At 40.2% G+C, this 21,544-nt stretch overlaps 1 protein-coding gene across 3 annotated transcripts in view; it reads right to left on the reverse strand.

Annotated features, from left to right (window-relative positions):
* The window catches only part of ORC2 (origin recognition complex subunit 2), a 43,832-nt gene that overhangs the window by 21,980 nt on the left and 308 nt on the right, over window positions 1-21,544 (reverse strand). The window contains exons 2-8 of one of the 3 annotated variants that reach the window (XM_021074955.1): window positions 17,059-17,113; window positions 15,770-15,873; window positions 15,150-15,293; window positions 8,303-8,392; window positions 5,348-5,440; window positions 4,650-4,681; window positions 1,567-1,627 (exon numbers count right to left, since the gene is read on the reverse strand). In XM_021074955.1, the coding sequence (XP_020930614.1) occupies window positions 1,567-1,627; window positions 4,650-4,681; window positions 5,348-5,440; window positions 8,303-8,392; window positions 15,150-15,293; window positions 15,770-15,863 (514 nt within the window). In that variant the 5' untranslated portion in view covers window positions 15,864-15,873; window positions 17,059-17,113. The remainder of the gene's footprint in view (window positions 1-1,566; window positions 1,628-4,649; window positions 4,682-5,347; window positions 5,441-8,302; window positions 8,393-15,149; window positions 15,294-15,769; window positions 15,874-17,058; window positions 17,114-21,544) is intronic. The other 2 variants (XM_021074956.1, XM_021074957.1) reach the window with 2 other exon arrangements.

Genomic DNA, 21,544 nt, shown 5'->3' on the forward strand with positions numbered 1-21,544 from the left:
TTTATTTATTTATTTAATTTTTTTAAGGGCCACACACATGGCATATGGAAGTTCCCAGGCTAGGGGTTGAATCGGAGCTCTAGCTGCTGGCCTACACCACAGCCACAGCATCACAGGATCCGAGCCATATCTGCGACCCACAACCACAGCTCTCGGCAATGCCAGATCTCCAACCCACTGAGCAAGGCCAGGGATAGAACCTGAGTCCTCATGGATGCTAGTCAGATTCGTTAACCGCTGAGCCATGACAGGAACTCCCCGCTAGACTTTTTATGATGTAAGATATTTCAATGTCTACAGCTTAAGGATTGTTACAGAATTTTCCATTGCTGCATAATGAAAATGCCATCCTGATACAGCACTCAATAAATAAATGATAGCTACTATTTTAAGTACTACTGATATATAGGCCCAATCCATCCCAGAGTTGACATAAGAATTATATTTTAGGAGATCCCGATGGGGCTCAGCAGTTAATGAACCTGACCAGGATCCATGAGGATGTGGGTTTGATCCCTGACTTCACTCAGTGGGTTAAGGATTGGCATTGCTGTGGCTGTGGTGTAGGCCAGCAGCTACAGCTCCAATTTGACCCCTGGCCTGGGAACCTACATATGCCATGGGTGTGGCCCTAAAAAGAAAAAAAAAAAAATAATAAAACACATTATATTTAAATTATAATTTAACTGCATATATCATCTTATATTGCTTCAGATATCTAATTACTTAGTATCATAATTTTTATGCTGAGTAAAAATGTAGTATTATCAACTCTATACCTTGAAAAAAGAAGGGTTACAAGGCATGGATTTGACAGTGTCAGCAAATATTATTGTCAAGGGGTCAACCCCAAGGAAGGAGTTGACATTTTTCTGAAATATAAAGGTCAACAAGTCATTTGCCCCAAAGTTAAATATTTAAAAAGCCAAAACCATTTTTAATTTCCCCAAAGGTGGGACCCATGTCTATTTACTTGGCTTTGTATAATATTTAGTATGAATGTGAATATTTAAAATTATTTCAATATAAAATTTCTAAATAAATCAATAGAACCACCTTCAAAACTGTCTCAAAGCAAATAAACCAAAAGGTACTTTATTTTATGGGTGACGCTTTTTAACTAACTTTAGTATCCACTGACTAAAGTGTGAAAGACATAGTGCTAAATGTTAAAGTAGAAGAGAGTTTTGCCCTTAAGGAATCTGTAGTTAGAGGACGTGAATATATCCTTCCTTTTGTGAAATGAAATAACAATACAGAGTTATAATAATAAAAGAGAGTAACAGTTTAACACCTATTAAGCACACTGTCAAGGTCAAGCACTTACACTGGGCACTTCTGACATCCTTTATTTCAGTTCATCTCAAAACAACTGAGGCCGGTACCATTATCATCCCTATTGCGCAAATGAAAAAGTTGAGGCAAAAGAGAGGCTCCTGTAAGGGACCAGGCAAGCCAAAGATAAAAAGTAAGCACTCAAAGACTAGAACCTATTATTTGACCATTACGGCCCCTTGCTTAGGTGCTGCGTTTTTACAAAAACTCAGGGTAAAAAGAAATACACACCTATTAATCTTTTCCTTAGCCCACGAGGTGCTGTTGACAGAAACTCGCTTTTATCACTGCTCTGTTTAAAAATAAAAAAGCAATATATTTTAAATAGTCAAATAATGAGGATGACATGGAAATTAATGATAGATATGAGTGAAACAAAGGCTAGACTAGAAGAAAAATATTTTGTTCTCAATAGACATTAGAACTAGACCTAGAACTAGAAAACAGCAAATGAATCTGTTGGAAGAAAGAAATTAAGAGTATAACAACAAAAATGATACAACAAATTCCAAAAAATTCGTAGAGTGATTCTAGAAATTGTATTCCAGACATCTGTAAAGTATGTACTGCTATTATTATGTAAAGGAAAAGCATAAGTTTATCAGCCTTTGAGCCATTCTTCACCCATCAGATTAGCAGATTTTTTTTTTTTTTTTTTTTGTCTTTTGTTGTTGTTGTTGTTGTTGTTGCTATTTCTTGGGCCGCTCCCGCGGCATATGGAGGTTCCCAGGCTAGGGGTCGAATCAGAGCTGTAGCCGCCAACCTATGCCAGAGCCACAGCAACGTGGGATCCAAGCCTTGTCTGAAACCTACACCACAGCTCACGGCAACGCCGGATCCTTAACCCACTGAGCAAGGCCAGGGACCGAACCCACAACCTCATGGTTCCCAGTCGGATTCGTTAACCACTGTGCCACGACGGGAACTCCAGCAGATTTTTTTTAAAAAGGTAATACTCCAGTGATGATGAGTAAGCAGGAACCAGGACCCCTATACTCATGGCAATGGGCCTTTTAATATACTAGAAATTTACTGATGTGAAAGTGTTATATTCTGTGAGGAGAGAAACAGAGATACCTACTTTTCACTTCTCTATTTTTAATTCTTTAAACATGTTGCAGAAGTATAATGTATGTTTTTCTTTTCCTCATAGAATAACACCATTCAATTTATAGCACATGAAAATGCCCACTGTTGTAGACATGATACCTTTTTACAGTACTGATAAGAAGACAAATCACCCTGTGGTTTTTGGCGACAAAAAATTTAAGTCTGAGAGGTCCCTTGGTGGGGCAGTGGGTTAAGGATCTGGTGTTGTCACTGCTGTAGCTTGGGTTGCAGCTGTGGTTTGGGTTCTATCCCTGGCTCTGGAACTTCCACATGCCGCAGGTGCAGCCCAAAGAAATTTGTCTGTTGTGATAAATTGTTCACCAACAATTGGTTACAAATATTATAACTAAATAAATTTTGACTTGAGATATTAAGAAGAGTATTATAATAATTAAGCTGATCCCAATGGGCTTATAAGGTATATCATAATATGTTTCAAACTCTTTTGATCTGGATCCTCAATTTTTCATTTTTTATTTTATTTTTTTGTCTTTTTGCTTTTTAGGGCAACACCCACAACATATGGAGGTTCCCTGGCTAGGGATCTAATTGGAGCGGTAGCCGCTGGCCTACACCACAGCCACAGCAACGCCAGATCTGAGCCTCATCTGCAACCTACACCGCAGCTCACGGCAACACCAGATCCTTAATCCACTGAGCAAGGCCAGGGATTGAACCCACAACCTCATGGTTCCTAGTCAGATTTGTTTCCTCTGTGCCACGATGGGAACTCCCTGCATCCTCAATTTTTTTTTTACATTTTGCCACCTTGATCCAGTATACATGTGCATATATAACAGAACCAAATCATAATTAAATAATACATATGAAACAGCTATTTTCTATTTTAGTCTTTCATTTTTTAAGTTGTAGGTCATTTCATACTCAACTGATTTCAAGAGTGAACTCTTTGAGACAACCTATATTGACAAAGCTGAAAATGATCAGGTATGAAAACATTTGTGTAAAATAACTGTTTCATAAAATTCCTGCTCAAAAAGATAAGGCTAAAAACTAATAAATAACTTTACTGTTTGCTACAGAACTTTCTGCAAACTAATTTATCTTGACAGTTTGCTCATTTGGGCGATCTATTCTCCCATCCAGACAATAGATTACTTACTAGAGCAAACAGCTTGCTTATCAAACATAGGTTTCCTATCAAAACTCAGCTCAAGACCTTCTCCTCACTACGTCCACTAATCCTAAAGTACCATGTCATGAATTTTGTCTAATGCAGGTCAGTTTCCCATCTTGACAGATGGGCCTTAAACTCCTTGAAGTGCAGATCCCTGAGCCTGATATATTCTCCCCTGAAGCCCCGCTTCCAAGATCATGCACAGACTCCGAGGGATGGTCTCTCCTACTGTGGTAGGTTAATAACACTGATTAGCAGATTTTCTGGAGTTCCTGTCGTGGCTCAGTGGTTAATGAATCCTACTAGGAACCATGAGGTTGTGGGTTTGATCCCTGGCCTTGCTCAGTGGGTTGAGGATCCAGCGTTGCCATGAGCTGTGGTGTAGGTCGCAGATGAGGCTCAGTTCTGGCATTGCTGTGGCCCTGGTGTAGGCCAGCAGCTACAGCTCCGATTTGACCCCTAGCCTGGGAACCCCCACATGCCACAGGTGAGGCTCCAGAAAAGATTTAAAAAAAAGACAAAAAGAGAAAATACTCAGAGGTAGTTCTGACACAGAAAAGACATGAGTTGGGTCCAAAACTCCTGGCTTGGAGTTCCCATCGTGGCTCAGTGGTTAACGAATCCGACTAGGAACCAGGAGGTTGCGGGTTCGGTCCCTGCCCTTGCTCAGTGGGTTAAGGATCCGGCATTGCCATAAGCTATGGTGTAGGTCGCAGACGTGGCTCAAATCCCATGTTGCTGTGGCTCTGGCATAGGCTGGTGGCTACAGCTCTGATTCGACCCCTAGCCTGGGAACCTCCATATGCCGCAAAAGCGGCCCAAGAAAATGGCAGAAAAAAAAAAAAAAAGACCTGGCTTCATTTTCCAGCTTTTCTCCTTCCTAGTGTGGTGAACTTAGACCAGTCACTTCAGCTCTGTGACCCTCAGTTTCTCCATCTGTAAATTAGGTATTTAACTGGCAAATACCTGTAAATAATATCTAAATTAAGAGGTGAAACAGTTATTTTTCACTGTGTCCTACTTTGTAACACTAAGGTTTTCCCCTTGTTTTTAGTCAACTGCTTACCTTCAACTGAACTGTGTCTGAAGCAGAATGCCCTAAAGAACGAAACAGAAAGCCATTACTTATTACAAATTCTTCACTTTTCATCACAGCCTAATTTCATTAAAAGCGAAGTTGTAGATCCTACCCAGAAGCTACTACATATTATTGAATTCTCAATTAACTGCATCTCCACTAGGGGCTATTAATTTTATGATTTCTCCTATTAGTAACAGCTACATCCTCCATTTCTGTAGCACTTATGTAACAAGAAAAAACATGATTCTTTTCACTGTTCATTATTTAAAAAGTACACTCCTTATTCTGGCTGGAATGGGTCAAAAACCACTTCTCCACAATCGCCACAAACTCTAAGATGTCCAAATCCCTAAAGCCTTATTTCAAATAGTATTTGCCAAGCAAATCTTCCACAAACATTTGGCTCACTCAAGCAAATGACAACAGGATTTTAAGATTGCTTCTAGTTGGCTCTGCCGATTTGTATAACTTAGACCAGCATGAATCTTTGCCCTTTTTTACTGATGGCTAAATACAGGTGTACTAAAGCATACAGGTTGAAGTGTTAAGTCAATTTGCTAGACGATTTTCAGGACAGAAAAGAGGAAAATATATAAAAATACACTTAGACAAGAAAAAAAAGTAACACACTCTAACTTGAAGCAACTGTGAAAACTCTTTAAAGAACTGCAGTAAAATCTCACCCTTGCTACATTGAGGAATGTCTGTCATAACTTCGGGATCACTCTTCAAATTGACTGAAACACTTTTTCTTGGTGTTTTTGCTAGTTCTGAAGCTGTAAACAGACAAAAAGAATACTTAAATAAAAACAAAAACCTTTCAGAGTTCCCGTTATGGCTCAGCAGTAACAAACCCAACTAGTAATCAGGAGGATGCAGGTTCGATCCCTGGTCTCACTCAGTGGGTTAAGGATCTGATGTTGCCATGAGCTGTGCTGCTCATGCAGACAGGCTCGGATCTGGCCATTGCTTGTGGCTATGGTGTAGGCTGGTGGCTACAGCTCTGATTCAACCCCTAGCCTGGGAACTTCCATATGCCGAGGGTGTGGCCCTAAAAAGCAAAAAACAAAACAAAACAAACAAGATCTTTTAATGGACAATAGCAGATTAAGAGGGGAAATAATCTTGTTTCACTTTCATAAATTAAAAAAAAAAAAACCTGTCTGCTATTACTATCAGAAAGATAAGTAAACCTACCTATGTTAAGAGTACTACTGCTTTCACCCTAACTCACTGTGTTCCAAGTATCAAGTCTTCCTTCAGTTATTCACAGGTTTCTCAAAAAAACACAAATAGGAGTTCCCTTCGTGGCTCAGCGGGTAAATGAACCTGACAAGGATCCATGAGGATGTGGGTGCGATCCCTGGCCTCACTCAGTGGGTTAAGGATCTGGGGTTGCCTGTGAGCTGTGGTGTAGGTCGCAGATGAGGCTCAGATTTGGTGTTGCTGTGGCTGCAGCTCTGATTTGACCCCTGACCTAGGAACTTCCATATGCTGCGAGTGCAGCCCTAAAAAGCAAAAGAACAAAAACAAAAACAACCCCCCCCCCCACAAATAAAGAGCCAACTGTAACCTTACTGCTTTCTCTAATTATCAGACTTAATTCTCCTCTTCATTAATAGCCTTAGACTCCTTCTATTTCCTTACCATATATGCTTGAGGCACAGCTTTGCTAGTGGATAAGAAAGAATGCCCAGAAAGTGGGATCTAAAATCAAGTGAAACTGTGAATATTTAAAATTACACTTTTAAGTCCTTAAATCTCCCATGAAATGTGGTATATTTTATTATATTTTTAAATATTTAGACACTTTATTGTCTAAAATCCTATAGCACATACTAATAACGTATAAAATATGATATAGCATTGACCAGACAGCATTTCTTCAACTGTGTATTACATGAAATAGTTGGCTTTTAAACAGCAAGAGTCACTTTAAATAAAAAAATACAATCTTTTTTTTTTTTTTTTTTGCTTTTTAGGGCTGTGCTCATGGCATATGGAGGATCCCAGGCTGGGAGTTGAATTGGAGCTCTAGCTGATGGTCTACACCACAGCCACACCAAGACCAGATCCGAGCCATGTCTGTGACTTACACCACAGATCACAGCAAAGCCAAAGCCTTAACCTACTGAGCAAGGCCAGGGATCGAACCTGAGTCCTCATGAATACTAGTCAGATTCATTTCCGCTGAGCCACAACGGGAACTCCACTAGTCACATTCTTAAAACTGCTGAGCCACAATGGGAACTCCCTCTATAATTATACTAGCATTTTCTTATGGTATCTCAGAGATCTCATTCAAAATTCTGTCATTTTACAGATCAAAAATTTTTTTGAAGTATTTACTTTAGGAGTTCCTGTCGTGGCTCAGTGGTTAACGAATCCGACTAGGAACCATGAGGTTGTGGGTTCGATCCCTGACCTTGCTCAGTGGGTTAAGGATCTGGCGTTGCCATGAGCTATGGTGTAGGTTGCAAACGCGGCTTGGATCCCACGTTGCTGTGGCTCTGGCCTAGGCCGGCGGCTACAGCTCCAATTAGACCCCTGGAAACCTGAATTTTCCAGATGATTAAATCATAGTATGTTCAGAAACAGAGGTCTTATATATCCCTCATCAGTATCAACACTCAAGTGCGACAGTTATTTGACCTTGAATATATAAATGATCATTGGCTACAATGATTGCATAAAAATAGACCACTTAAGACATATATATGGGTATTTTATAATTACAAATGATAAGTCTTATACAATGATTACATTTTAACAGGTAGTTGATTACTATTCCCTTGCTCTTAACTTTTTGGTATTCCCAAACTTTCATACACTCATGGACCTTCCTAACTTTTGAAGAGTTTTCACATGTTATTTCCATTCCTCAAAGCTTTCAAAAATGATGACCCCCTCATGCCACTGCCTCCAAATAATAGTGAATTTGAATTTTTTATAGAATTAAATTGCCAGCTTAATTTTAATGTCATACATAATTTAGCTAAGCCTAGTACTCTAAAAATCAATAATTCATGTGTAATTAGTATAACTGGTGACTTGGGTAAGAAGAATGTTGGAACAGCCCATTCCTAACAATTTCGCATAAATAATTTCCTATAATACAAACAACACTTTTCTCCTATATACAGTATAAAACTCTTATTCAATAAATTCAGGATATCTTTGTGTGATTTAAGTCACTCATTTACTTAAGAAGTTGTTAAAAAGCCATGTTAGATGTTGTGGGAAAGAAACTGAAGATAGGGTTTCTACTATGAGAAACTTAGAACCTCGCTGAGAACAGAAGACATCTGAGCGTGGGAAAAAAACTAATGATTTTAAGTATGCTGGATAATATAATACCAAAATGACATCCCTCATTCTTTTCGTGAATGCAGTGGGGGATAACTGTGGGAAATGTGGTTAAATATACCTTCTTAGCAAAGGTGAATAGTGATTATAGAAATCAGAAAAGCATGGAGTTCCCACTGTGGCACTGCAGTTTAAGAGTCCAGCATTGCCATAGCTGTGGCTTGGATTCAATCCCTGGTCTAGGAACTTCCATACGCTATGGGTGCAACCAAAAAAAAAAAAAAAAAAAAAAAAAGACGAGAGAGAAAGGAAGAAGTCAGCCAAGCTCTTACCTAATTTAGCCATCTTTTCAGGGTGTTTTCTATTCTGAAAAGAATAAACTTTATTCCCACCATCTGTAGCAGAGCCATTTTTCAAAGATTCTGAAAGAAAAAAATGCAATATATATTTAGGAAAAAATGGGTAAAGTTGAATAACAGGAAAAAAAGATAAATTTTTAACTAAAAATTTAGGATTTGTACTCCTCACTGTTTTACATAAAGTTTTAAAAATACTTATAAATATTTCAAATACACAACAGACTATGATACTATTTATGTAAATTTTGTTTACTTTTTATTTTATTTTTATGCATGTATTTATTTTTGCTTTTTAGGGCCACATCCATGCCATATGGAAGTTCCCAGGCTAGGGGTGGAATCAGAGCTACAGTTGCCAGCCTACACCGCAGCCACAGCAACTTGGGATCTGAGCCACATCTGCGACCTATATCACAGCTCACAGACAACACCAATCCCCTACCCACTGAGTGAGGCCAGGAATCGAACCCGCATCCTCATGGATGCTAGCCAGGTTCGTTTCCGCTGCTCCATAACAGGAACTCCTACATAAATTTTAAGACACAGAAAACATATGTTATTCACAGATACACAAAAATATATGTAAAAAGCCAACACTAAAGCCCACTTAAAAAAACCCTCCAGGAGTTCCCACTATGGCACAGTGGGTTAAGAACAGGCATTATCTCTGTGGCTGCTTAGGTTGCTGCTGAGGCACAGGTTCAATCCCTGGCCCAGTGCAGTGGGTTAAGGATCCGGCATTGCCACAACTGTGGTGTAGAGAGCAACTCTGGTTTGGATTCGATCCCTGGCTGGGGAACTTCAATATGCTGCAGGTGCAGCCGAAGAAACAAAACAAAACAAAACCTTCCAGAATAGAGGGATATGCATTCAATTCATGATAGTAGTTGCCCCTGAGGAGGAAGGACAAAAAAGAACTTTATTATGTTTTCTTCTTGAAGTAAACATCTGAAGTACAATTGTTAATTGAGGTTGAAATTGAAATAGTTGTAACACAGTAGAAGAACTCTCTTACTCTCAACTAAGACCCTGACTTAATTTCATTCTTCATTTCCTTTACATAACAACTGCTTCCTACAACATACCAGACACTCATGGCTAGTAGTCTGCTGTCTAGCACAGCGACTCTCAAATTGTAGCCTGGGGAGTTCCTGCTGTGGTGTGTCTGGAGTGCTGGGATGCAGGTTCAATCCCCAGCCCAGCACAGTAGGTTAAGGATCTGGTGTGTAGGTCACACCTGCAGCTCAGATCTGATCCCTGGGCCTGGGAATTCCATATGCCTTGGTCCACCAAAACAGAAAACACAAACAAAAATCCCAAAACCCAAAATGTAGTATGGGGGTAAGGGTAGAGTCTCTTGAGGTCTCTGAGATCAAAACTTTTTCATAGTAACACTAAGACAAGATCTGACTTTTTGACCCTTAATCAAGAGTATGGGGAGGCGTTCCAGAGATTCCACATTCTCAGTGATGTCACCACACTCTCAGCTAATGGGACGTGTGAGCAGATATGAAAACCCAGCTGAATTCTATTGGGCCAGGTATTAAAGAGATTTGCAAAAATGTCAAACAAGAGCTCCCGTCATGGCTCAGTGCTTAACAAATCTGACTAGGAACCATGAGGTTGCAGGTTTGATCCCTGGCCTCCCTCAGTGGGTTAAGGATCCAGCATTGCCATGAGCTGCGGTGTAGTTTACACACATGGCTCAGATCCCATGTTGCTGTGGCTGTGGTGTAGGCTGGCAGCTACAGCTCCGATTAGACACCTAGTCTGGGAACCTCCGTATGCCACGAGTATGGCCCTAGAAAAGACAAAAAAAAAGAAAAAGAAAAGTCAAACAATGTCCTCTTCAACAATTTTTTTGAAAGTTATTTTTTTATCAAAATATATGTAATTTATGTTAACATATAATAGGTTTATTATTGTTATTAGAAAACAGTGCCTGGAGTTCCTGTTGTGGTGCAGTGGAAACGAATCCAACTAATATCCATGAGGATGTGGGTTTGACCCCTAGCCTTGCTCAGTGGGTTAAGGATCCAGTGTTTTGCCGTGAGCTGTGGTGTAGGTCGCAGATGTGGCTTGGATCCCATGCTGCTGTGACTGTGGTGTTGGCCAGCAGCTGTAGCTCTGATTCGATCCCTAGAACGAAAACTTCCATATGCCATGGGTGCAGCCCTAAAAAGCCAAAAAAAAACAGAGCTAAACTTTTCCAAAGTTAGTGTCTGTTCTCCTTAACGCTTAAGAGTTCCAAATGATGTGTATTTACAAACACTTGGTATTATCTAAACCCCTTAATCTTTGCCAATCCAGTGAGTACAAAATGAATCCCAAGGGAGAGGCATTTTAATGTGCATTTTCCTAGTACAAATAAGACTGAACACTTTTTTTTTTTTTTTCTTTTTCTTTTTACAACCACCCTGGCAGCACATGGAAATTCCCAGGCCAGGGATTAAATCAGAGCCAGAGTTGCAACCTATGCCACAGCTGCAGCAACGCTGGATCCTTAACCCGTACCATGGGTCCAGGAATTGAACCAGGGCCTTTAAAGAGACCAGCAGGATCATTAACCACTGTGCCATTGAGACTGAACACCTTCTTATGTGTTTCTTATTTCTAGAAGAAGAAACAGGTTCTCTATCCTGTGTTGAATTTTCATTTCTTTATAGTGTCATTTTATAAAGAGAAGTACTGAGCTTTTAAAAAAATAGACTTTATGGAATTCCCGTTGTGGCGCAGCAGAAATTAATCCGACTAGGAACCATGAGGTTGTGGGTTCGATTCTTGGCCTCACTCAGTGGTTTAAGGATCCGGCGTTGCCATGAGCTGTGGTGCAGGTCACAGACTCGGCTCGGATCTGGTGTTGCTGTGGCTCTGGCGTAGGCCTGAGGCAATAGCTCCAATCAGACCCCTAGCCTGGGAACCTCCATTTGCCGCAGGTGCGGCCTTAAAAGGACAAAACACAAAAATTAAAATTAAAATTAAAAAAATTAAAAAATAGACTCTATATTTTAAAGCAGTTTTAGGCTCAGAGCCAACTTAAGTGGAAGGCATTCAGGTTGCCCATACACATGTGTGCAGCTTCCCCTGTTGTCAACATCCCACACTAGAGCAGTACATTTGTGAAAAAAAAACAAAAAACAAAAAACAAAATAGGAGTTCCTGTTGTGGCTCAGAGGATTATGAACTCGACTAGTATCCATGAGCATGCAAGTTGTACCCCTGGCCTCAATCAGTGGGTTAAGGATCCGGCATTGCCATAAGCTGTGATGTAGGTTGCAGAGGTGGCTCAGATCTGGCCTTGATGTGGCTGTGGTGTAGGCCAACTGTTGCAGCTCCTATTTATTCAACCCCTAGACCAGGAACTTCCATATGCTGCAGGTGGGGCCCTAAAAAGCAAAAAAAAAAAAAAAGAAACTAACTAAATAAATAAACATAAATAAACATAAATGTACATTTGCTACAATCAGTGACTCTAGGAAGATGTGTGGCACAATGGGTTAAGGATACAGTGTTGCTGCAGCTGTGGCACAGGTTGCAACTGTGGCATGGGTTCCATCACTGGGCCTGGGAACTTTCATATGTTGTAGTGCTGCCATTGAAAAAAGAAGAGGGAGTTCCTGTCGTGGCGCAGCGGAAAAGAATCTGACTAGAAACCATGAGGTTGAGGGTTCGATCCCTGGCCATGCTCAGCGGGTTAAGGATCCGGCATTGTTGTGAGCTGTGGTAGAGGTTGCAGATGCAGTTTAAATCTGGTGTTGCTGTGGCTGTGGTGTCAGCAGGCAGCTGTAGCTCCAATTCGACCCCTAGGCTGGGAACCTCCATATGCCACGGGTGCGGCCCTAAAAAGACAAAATTAATTAATTAATTAATTAAATTAAATAAAAAAAGAAGAATAGGAATTCCAATACTGGCTCCTCGGTTAGTGAACCCGACTGGCATCCATGAGGACACGGGTTTGATCCCTGGCATCACTCAATGGGTTAAGGATCCGGCGTTGCTGTGAGCTGTGGTGTAGGTTGAAGACAAGGCTCAGCTCCTGTGTTGCTGTGGCTGTGGTGTAGGCTGGCAGCTACAGCTCCGATTGGACCCCTAGCCTGGGAACCTCCATATGCCATGCGGGAGCGGCCCTAGAAAAGGCAAAAAGACAATAAATAAATAAATAAATAAATAAAATCCACTGATTTCCAAAATTATTAAAAAAAAAAAAAAAAGAATTACACTGTTCATAAAATTAAAAAACAAACCAGTTGTTCAAGAGAAGCATCAATAAGAGAAATTGCTCTTGAGGACACCTATCTGATTGTGGAGACCTTTGGGAAAATCTTCTACTTAATACCGGAGATCATCGAGCACCTCCACGCAATGATTCTTCACCAGAGTGGATGGATTAATAGACTATGAGAGTTGTGTCTGCTATGTCAAGATAGGTGTTGCTTATAAGAAATAGCTTACACTTCAAATGGTAAGTAAATGGATTGACTAATAAAACACATAGAGGTCCTTGTTGAAAAGTTATTTTTCTTTTCAATATTCCTGAAGATTCTTTGTCAAATGTCCCTCTGTGTTTTAAAAAGAATGCTTATTTATTTTCTATTTGTAGGAGTTCCCGTCGTGGTGCAGTGGTTAACAAATCCGACTAGGAACCATGAGGTTGCGGGTTCGATCCCTGGCCTCGCTCAATGGGTTAAGGATCTGGCGTTGCCATGAGCTGTGGTGTAGGTTGAAGACACGGCTCTGATCTGGCGTTGCTGTGGCTCTGGCACAGGCCGGGGGCTACAGCTCCGATTCGACCCCTAGCCTGGGAACCTCCATATGCCGCGGGAGCGGCCCAAGAAATGGCAAAAAGACAAAAAAAAAAAAAAAAAAAAAAAGAAAGAAAGAAAGAAAAAGAAAACACTTGTTTTCAATCTTTTTCTAGGTCTAACAAAGAGTCAAGACTCCAAAGTTCTATTCAGAATATACCCTAAAAATATCAACTGGCTAGTTAGAAACACTTTTAAGAACACCTACCTGACCTCTAAGCCTACTGAGAGACAGTGGTCATTTTTTATATGTCACTTAACACTGGGAACAAAACCAGAAGCACTCAAGACATGATAAAAAGGTCAGGAGTAGTCACAATGGCCATTCCTAAGTCAAATATGAGAGTAAAAAACATGTGCACGAGGGAGACAGGCGGCATGGAGAGAACAGAACAGATGTGACATGAGGGAGACCAGGAGACCCGTGAAAGCGAGGCTCCTCAGTTTTTCAGGTAGACCAGCTTTGCCCCTAGCGCCCAACAGTACTGATTTTTTTTCTTCTTCTCTGCTTTTTAGGGCCACACCCACGGCATATGGAAGTTCCCAGGCTAGGGGTCGAATTGGAGCTATAGCTGCCGGCCTACAGCACAGCCACAGCAAGGTAACAATAAAGTGACTGGCTTTATGAAATTATTTCAAATTAGTTAATATGAGAAAAAGAATGTATATACATGTATGACTGGGTCACTTTGCTGTACATCAGAAATCGACATGACACTGTAAATCAACTATACTTTAATAAAAAATTTTTTTTTTTAAGTACAAAAAATAGCTTTTAGAGTGCTTGGTCTATCTAAAAATATTTATGCCTCAGACTGGTTGTTTATTTTATTTTTATTTATATATTTACTTTTTTGTCTTTTTGCCTTTTCTGAGGCTGTTCCTGCAGCATATGGAGGTTCCCAGACTAGGGGTGGAATCAGAGCTGTAGCCGCCAGCCTACGCCACAGCCACAGCAACGCAGGATCTGATCCGTGTCTGCGACCCACACCACAGCTCATGGCAACGCCAGATCCTTAACCCACTGAGCAAGGCCAGGGATCAAACCCGCAACTTCATGGTTCCTAGTCAGATTGGTTAACCATTGAGCCACGACGGGAACTTCCAGACTGGTTGTTTATTAAAAAAGAAAAGAAAAATAGAACCACAGATTTTAAAACCTATAGCAAGTGGATAAGCAATGAGATACTGCTGTATAGCACATGGAACTCTATCTAGTTGCTTATGATGGAACAGGATAGAGGATAATGTGAGAAAAAGAATGTATATGTATGTGTGACTGAGTCACTTTGCTGTATGGTAGAAATTGACAGAACACTGGTAACCAACTATAATGGAAAAAATAAAAATCATTTTAAAAATAGATAAATAAAAATAAAAACCTATAGTAGAAACTCAGTGCTTCCAACTGTAAAGAAAAAAACCTGAAGCAATGTTTTTCTGAGAAGAAAGGGAATAATATAGTACAGTAGATGAGAAGAGTTTTAAAGGTAGATGATGGGCAGCACAACATTATGAATGCATTTAATGCAACTGCACTGTACACTTAGCAACAACAGAGATGGTGCATTTTATGTTCTATGTATTTTACAATACTGGGGGAGGAGTTCCCGTTGTGGCGCAGTGGTTAATGAATCTGACTAGGAACTTTGAGGCTGCAGGTTCGATCCCTGCCCTTGCTCAGTGGGTTAAGGATTCAGCGTTGCTGTGAGCTGTGGTGTAGGTTGCAGACGCGGCTCGGATCCCGTGTTGCTGTGGCTCTGGCGTAGGCCAGTGGCTACAGCTCCGATTCGACCCCTAGCCTGGGAACCTCCATATGCCGTGGGAGCGGCCCTAGAAAAGGCAAAAAGACAAAAAATAAAGTAAAAAAAATAAAATAAAATACTGGGGGAAAAAATTGTAGTGCAATGTTGCCTAACCTACCAGACTACTTTTCTGTATCTTGCAAAGCCATTTTGGTTACTCTCAGAGATATGAATGTATAGTCCCAGGTCCACCACCCCACACCCGGCAAATACCTTGAACATCTCGTCCTAAAACTTCCACGTAGTTCTGATCTTTTAAGACTTCCTGGTCATCTTCCTCCACATCATATTCTGGCTTCTTGATTATTTTTTTTGTGTTCACCAAAAGCTGGGCTCGCTCCTTTTTAATTTTTGCTCCTATAAGAACATCCAAAGAATTACAACATGACAGGTATAAATTCTTCCTAAACATTACATTTAAATAAATAAACAAACTGTACTATTATACTGTCATTACTTAAAAGCTGGAAAAAGATTCACTGTTTTGTCTTTGATTCAAGTATAGATCTATCTTCCACAGTTTATATAAGTTAAGAAACCCCAAATTTTGAAAGTATATATTCTTGGGGGTCAAAATAACTCCCATTTTAATTAGAATGGGTGGTTATCACTTATCACACTACTGAGCATTTCATATTAGAAGGAGCTTATCATTTTAATTTCAATAAATTTTGAATGAAATAAACTAAACATTAAGGTAGTTTTTATTTGCACCCAAATAGAGCAAATAGTCTGTGCTATATTTTCAAAACAGAAGATTCAACCTTTTTTAAAAGAGAAACAATACATAACCATTATATAAGCATCTCTTCAATTGCATAGTCATTCAGTACCTCCTTCTCTATCAAGAATGTGATTAAGAACATCATCATCTCCCACAAACTGAACCTCCAGCATCTTGTTTTCCTTTAATTCCAGCTTACTCATCACTGCCAACCTAAACAAAAGTGATAAAGCATTCAAAGGTGATGAAAAATTCCTATTAGCAGCCAAATAAACATTCACATAATGAATATATGTTTTCGTATAACATTTTTAAAAGTCTTTTAAGCATGAAAAATACTGAAAAATACATGATGCAGAAGTTCCTACTGTGGCGCAGCGGAAATGCATCCAACTAGGAACCATGAGGTTGCGGGTTCGATCCCTGGCCTCGCTCAGTGGGTTAAGGATCTGGTGTTGCCGTGAGCTGTGGTGTAGGTCACAGATTTGGCTCAGATCTGGCATTGCTGTGACTCTGGCATAGGCCAGCAGCTACAGCTCTGATTAGACCCCTAGCCTGGGAACCTCCATATGCTGCAGGTGCAGCCCTAAAATGACAAAAAGACCAAAAAAAAAAAAAAAAAAACCCCAACGAAAAAACCTCCATGATGCTTTATTGTATCAATATTGTTTTCAATTCTTTATCGGAAAAATTGGAAGAGAGGGAGCTGTGTCTGAGATAAGGAAAAAACCAAATCCAATCAAGGCAACTAAAATACAGTGACAGGAAAACAATTCTGCCTGTAAAGAATGCTCTAACCAATCTACAGAATAACATTACCAGAAATGGGGGGTTAATACATGAGAGTTTAGAAAAGGGATAGCCAAATGAAGAATAGTGATTTGGTGGATTTAAAATCTATTCACTAGAAAGTGACAGTCCACTGGGGAAAGTCCGTGTGCTTCACTGTGTATCAAGGATCAAATAATCCTTAGGGATACCCCTTCACTATTAAATTGCATGCTTACCAAACAACTTTATAATTATGAATATGTGTTTCTAGACAGCTCAATAACTAGACAGTAAGCATGAATCTTTCCATTACTTTAGAGTCAGTTCTTCAGGAAATAAATTTCAGAGTTTGGCAAGAAACAGTTTGATCAAGTTTGGCTACTCTTGACAAGATTTAGTTTCAGAACTTATAATGCTAATGACCTAAAACAAATGAATGCTTCCAACTAGCTGCCAGCGAATCAGTTTACCCCCCAAAAGAACTGTTTTCTCTCCTCTCTCTCTTATAAATCCTACTTATGCCTTTCCTCCTGACAAGAGGATCTGCCTGCTGATAACTTACTGAATGTTACCAAGTTCTCTTCTGTAACCAGTACACTTAAATCATTTGTTGCAGTTTTCAGTTACCTTTAAAGATACTACACATTCTGCAGCTGGAAAATTCAGGTAGAGTCACCTGTAACTGGAAAAAGAATACAGTCAGGCCAGCTAACAGGAAAATGAAAGCAAAAAAAAAAAAAAAAAGCAAAAAGTTCATGAGTTTTAACAAATAAAAGGAATATATAAAGACAGATTTTTTTTTTTTTTTTTTTTGGCTTTTTGCTATTTCTTTGGGCCGCTCCCGCAGCATATGGAGGTTCCCAGGCTAGGGGTCAAATGGGAGCTGTAGCCACTGGCCCACGCCAGAGCCACAGCAACACTGGATCCGAGCTGTGTCTGCAACCTACACCACAGCTCACGGCAACGCTGAATCCTTAACCCACTGAGCAAGGGCAGGGACCGAACCTGCAACCTCATGGTTCCTAGTCGGATTTGTTAACCACTGTGCCACGACGGGAACTCGTAAAGACAGATCTTACAAAGCCAAAGTTATGATGGCATAGTAAAGGGCAAAATGACCACTACCATTTTGTCCAGGAAGCCTTAGAGACTGAGATCTAAACTGCACGAGCAAGTGGGTGGAGGGAGGCCAAAATCTGAGCACGTAATATGTGATAGACAGTTTTGGAATATTCTATATGTATTCTCATTTAATCCTCACAACAATTCTACTAGGTTTATACTTTGTCTCCATTTATAATTTATGTGACCACTGCCAGCAGAACATATCCTTTCGGGCCAAACTTCTAGTCATGATGTTGCTTCTTCTTCTTTTTTCTTTTTAGGGCCACACCTGCAGCCTATGGAAATTTCCAGGCTAGTAGCTGCAGCTATTGCCTATACCACAGCCACAGCAACGGGATCGGAGCCACATCTGCCACCTAGGCCACAACTTGCTGCAATGCCAGATCCTTAACCCACTGAGCAAGGCCAGGGATCGAACCTGCACCATCATGGATACTAGTCAGGTTCTTAACCCACTGAGACAAAAGCAACTGCAAAAGGAACTGCTTCTTATTATGGTGAATTCGGGTGTATGAAAGAAAAAATTTAATGCATCCATGTGATATCTATATAAAATTAAGAAACACAACTTCTATCTATATAAAATAAAATTTTTTGAGGGGCTATTTGTCAGGCACTATTATCAGATACTTATATGTACACCAAATCAACAAACCCTCAGATTCTCTTAAAAAATATATATACACACATATATATACATACACACAATTCTCTTAAAATATATATGTATAATAATGTACATATAATATATACCATACTATAATATATAGTTCCCCAATTTACAGATGCGTAAACTGAGGTAAAATATTAAATTAGCCAAATTCAGGGAGTTCCCTGGTGGCCTAGTGGTTAGGATTTCGACCTTTCACCACTGTCTGGGAACTGAGATCCCACATCAAATCACTGCACACATGGCCAAATAAATAAACGATCCAAATTCACACAATTAGAAAGCGTGTTAGGGCTGAAACCCAAGTTTGACCAATTCCAAAGACCCTGATCCTTCTAGTAAACAATACGCTTCTCCTGCCATTAACTACAAATCAGTTGTATTAACATAAGTGATTGTTTTAACCTCTGGAAACTACTTATAATGTTTAGTCATTTTCCCACACAGTGGTTCAAATATCAAAAGATTTCTAAAGTTCCTCTAGGTTTCTAGTTCATAAGGTTAAACACCACCAGTTCTATCAAGAATTTTTGTAAGTGCAGCATAATCTACATTATTTTTGTGTTCCACAAAGTATTTGAAGCAATGACAATAAACAAAGGCAAGAAAATCAATGATAAACTATAAATACTAATAGGGAATCTGGATCAGGGAAAATATAAAGGCAGAATATAAAATATAAAAAGGCAGAATATAAAAAGAATTTTGGTTCTGAGCTTTCTGGCAATCGGATGGAGTAAACATAAGTTACATAATTCTTATTAGCAGGAGTTTAAAAGTTCCTTCAGGGGAAGAAAAAAAAAAGATTTTCAAGGAAAATTTTTAAAAAATATATCGTTTTTAAACAACTGAATATTGTCCTAGGCAATTTCTCTACTGTATTTTATATAAGAATTGTCTGGACAGATGCAGCATAACTTAGGTCTTATTTGCAGCCAAATACATTTATTTGGAAAATAATAATATTTAGAAAACTTCCTTTTCTAGATTTTAAGGCATCACCAAGTTGAAATGTCTACAAAGACCTTGAAAGAAACCTTTGCTTCTTTATTCTCCAACAATTTCTGAAAACAAAAACAAAATAACCCTGCTACAATCACACATTATAAATATTTAGTGACCATTTACTCTTCAAGACACTGTTTTGGGTGCTTACTTTTAAGTGGACTCTTTTCAGGGCATTAACAAGGTGATACAGTAGCACCAAAGGAGAGTTAACACCACAAATCCTCCCTTTAGAGCAAATAAAGGATTTGCTAAAATCTTTAAAAAGATAAACCTTTTAAAAAAAGGTGGTAGTTTAGTGATTATGCATCAATTTTATTTTTTTATTTTTTTGCTTTTTATGGCTGCACCCATGGAATATGGAGGTTCCCAGCCTAGGGGTCGAATCAGAGCTACAGCTGCTGGCCTATGCCACAGCCACAGCAATGCCAGATCCTTAACTCACTGAGCGAGGCCAGGGATCGAACCCCCAACCTCATGGTTCCTAGTCAGATTCGTTTCCGCTGCGCCATGACAGGAACTCCAATGCATCATTTAATGTCAGATAAACCTGAGTTCCTATCTTAAATGAGATGGTGTGCGTGGCTCATGAAAACACTAACTAGGTTCTCAATCATGGGTATTTTAACTTTAAACTTCCACATCATGGTGCAGATCTCTTGTACACCTCTATATCTTACCTAACATCTGAGGAATAAAATTGATACTTCATAGCAAGACAAGAAAAATTTAAACATAATTTTTTTTTTTTTTACCTATGTGGGCCTCCTCCTTCCTCTTTAGTGTGTATTGTGCATCTGTATTAACCAGACCTCCTTAGGAGATAACCGTCCTTCCTAATCTTGTAAAGGGCCACAATGATCCATGACTCACTACTTGCTTCATAGGTGTAGATCTGGATTGTGTGACCTGTCAACCTCATTCAATGTACAGCTCAGTCTCAAAAACATGCAACTGTGCTTTGACCTCTAACAGGCAAAACAGTTCTTGGAGTTTTCTGGAAGGCTGTTCCCAGGTTATAATCCTGTTTGGCTTAAATTAAAATTTCCATTTCTTGGAGTTCCCTTCGTGGTGCAGCAGAAACGAATCCCACTAGGAACTATGAGGTTGTGGGTTCAATCCCTGGCCTCACTCAGTGGGTTAAGGACCCAGCACTGCCGTGAGCTGTGGTGTAGGTTGAAGACACAGCTCCGATCTGGCATTCCTGTGGCTGTGGTGTAAGCCAGCAGCTGTAGCTCCAATTCAACCCCTAGCCTGGGAACTTCCATATGCCGTGGGTGTGGCCCTAAAAAAGACAAAAGACAAAAATAAAATAAAATAAAATTTCCATTTCTTTCTTAGATCACTACTGGTTCATTTTCATGGGTACATCTAACAGAAAAAGTGCTCAATAAATGTTGAATAACGTCCATTTAAGGAGCAGTGTCGGGAGTTCTCTTCCTGGCTCAGCAGCTAACCAATCCCACTAGGATACATGAGGATGGATGCGAGTTCCATCCCTGGCCTTGCTCAGTGGGTTAAGGATCCAGAGTTGCCCTGAGCTGTGGTGTAGGTCACAGATGCAGATCAGATCCAGCATTGCTGTGGCATAGGATGGCAGCAGTAGCTCTGATTGGACTCCTAGCCTGGGAACCTCCACATGCTGGGGTGTGCCCCCCCCCCCAAAAAAAGGCAGTGTCTTTAGGCAAAGGTGTGGCACCTTTTGCCTAATGAAAACAGTACCTATTTTTCTTCAGACTGCAATAAACTAGGGGAAGATGTAGCCGTACTTCTAGGATTTCAGCTGTACAGCGAAAAGCAATGCATCGATATCTTTTTAACTTAAAAAGCTCTACTAAAGGTTTAACATTTTACACCTAAGCACTGTCCCAGGGTGGCTGTGTTCAGTTAGGAGGATTCTCTTGGTGCTTCCAGGCTGGGATGATATCAAAGAGCTCAGGACAAGATCTCTTCCTCCTCAGCCCGTATTGTAGTTGTTCCTCTCCCAAGACACCTTACTACTTTCGTTATGAATTTTCCCAGTTCTCTCTCTACAAGCACAAGGCTCCTCCCACCGGGAAACAGGTATGATGGTAACAGACATCCCTTGCACAGAAGACCCATCACCGCTGGACAGAAGGAGATGTCTTTAAAGAGGGGGCCTCCCACCCCAAGTATTTGCTGACTTTAGTCTGGGCCTCTCGCAACTGATCAGTTGGCAGCGCTCCGCCAGCCGGGGGTCCTCAGGCGGGCGGGACTGGTGGCAGTCTGGAGAGGGCAGAGAGGGAGGCGCAGCGACCCTGCCCTCTGCAAAGGCGAAGGCCGGGGACTAGG

The sequence above is a fragment of the Sus scrofa genome, chromosome 15 (assembly GCF_000003025.6).
Source record: "Sus scrofa isolate TJ Tabasco breed Duroc chromosome 15, Sscrofa11.1, whole genome shotgun sequence".
Taxonomy (NCBI): domain Eukaryota; kingdom Metazoa; phylum Chordata; class Mammalia; order Artiodactyla; family Suidae; genus Sus; species Sus scrofa.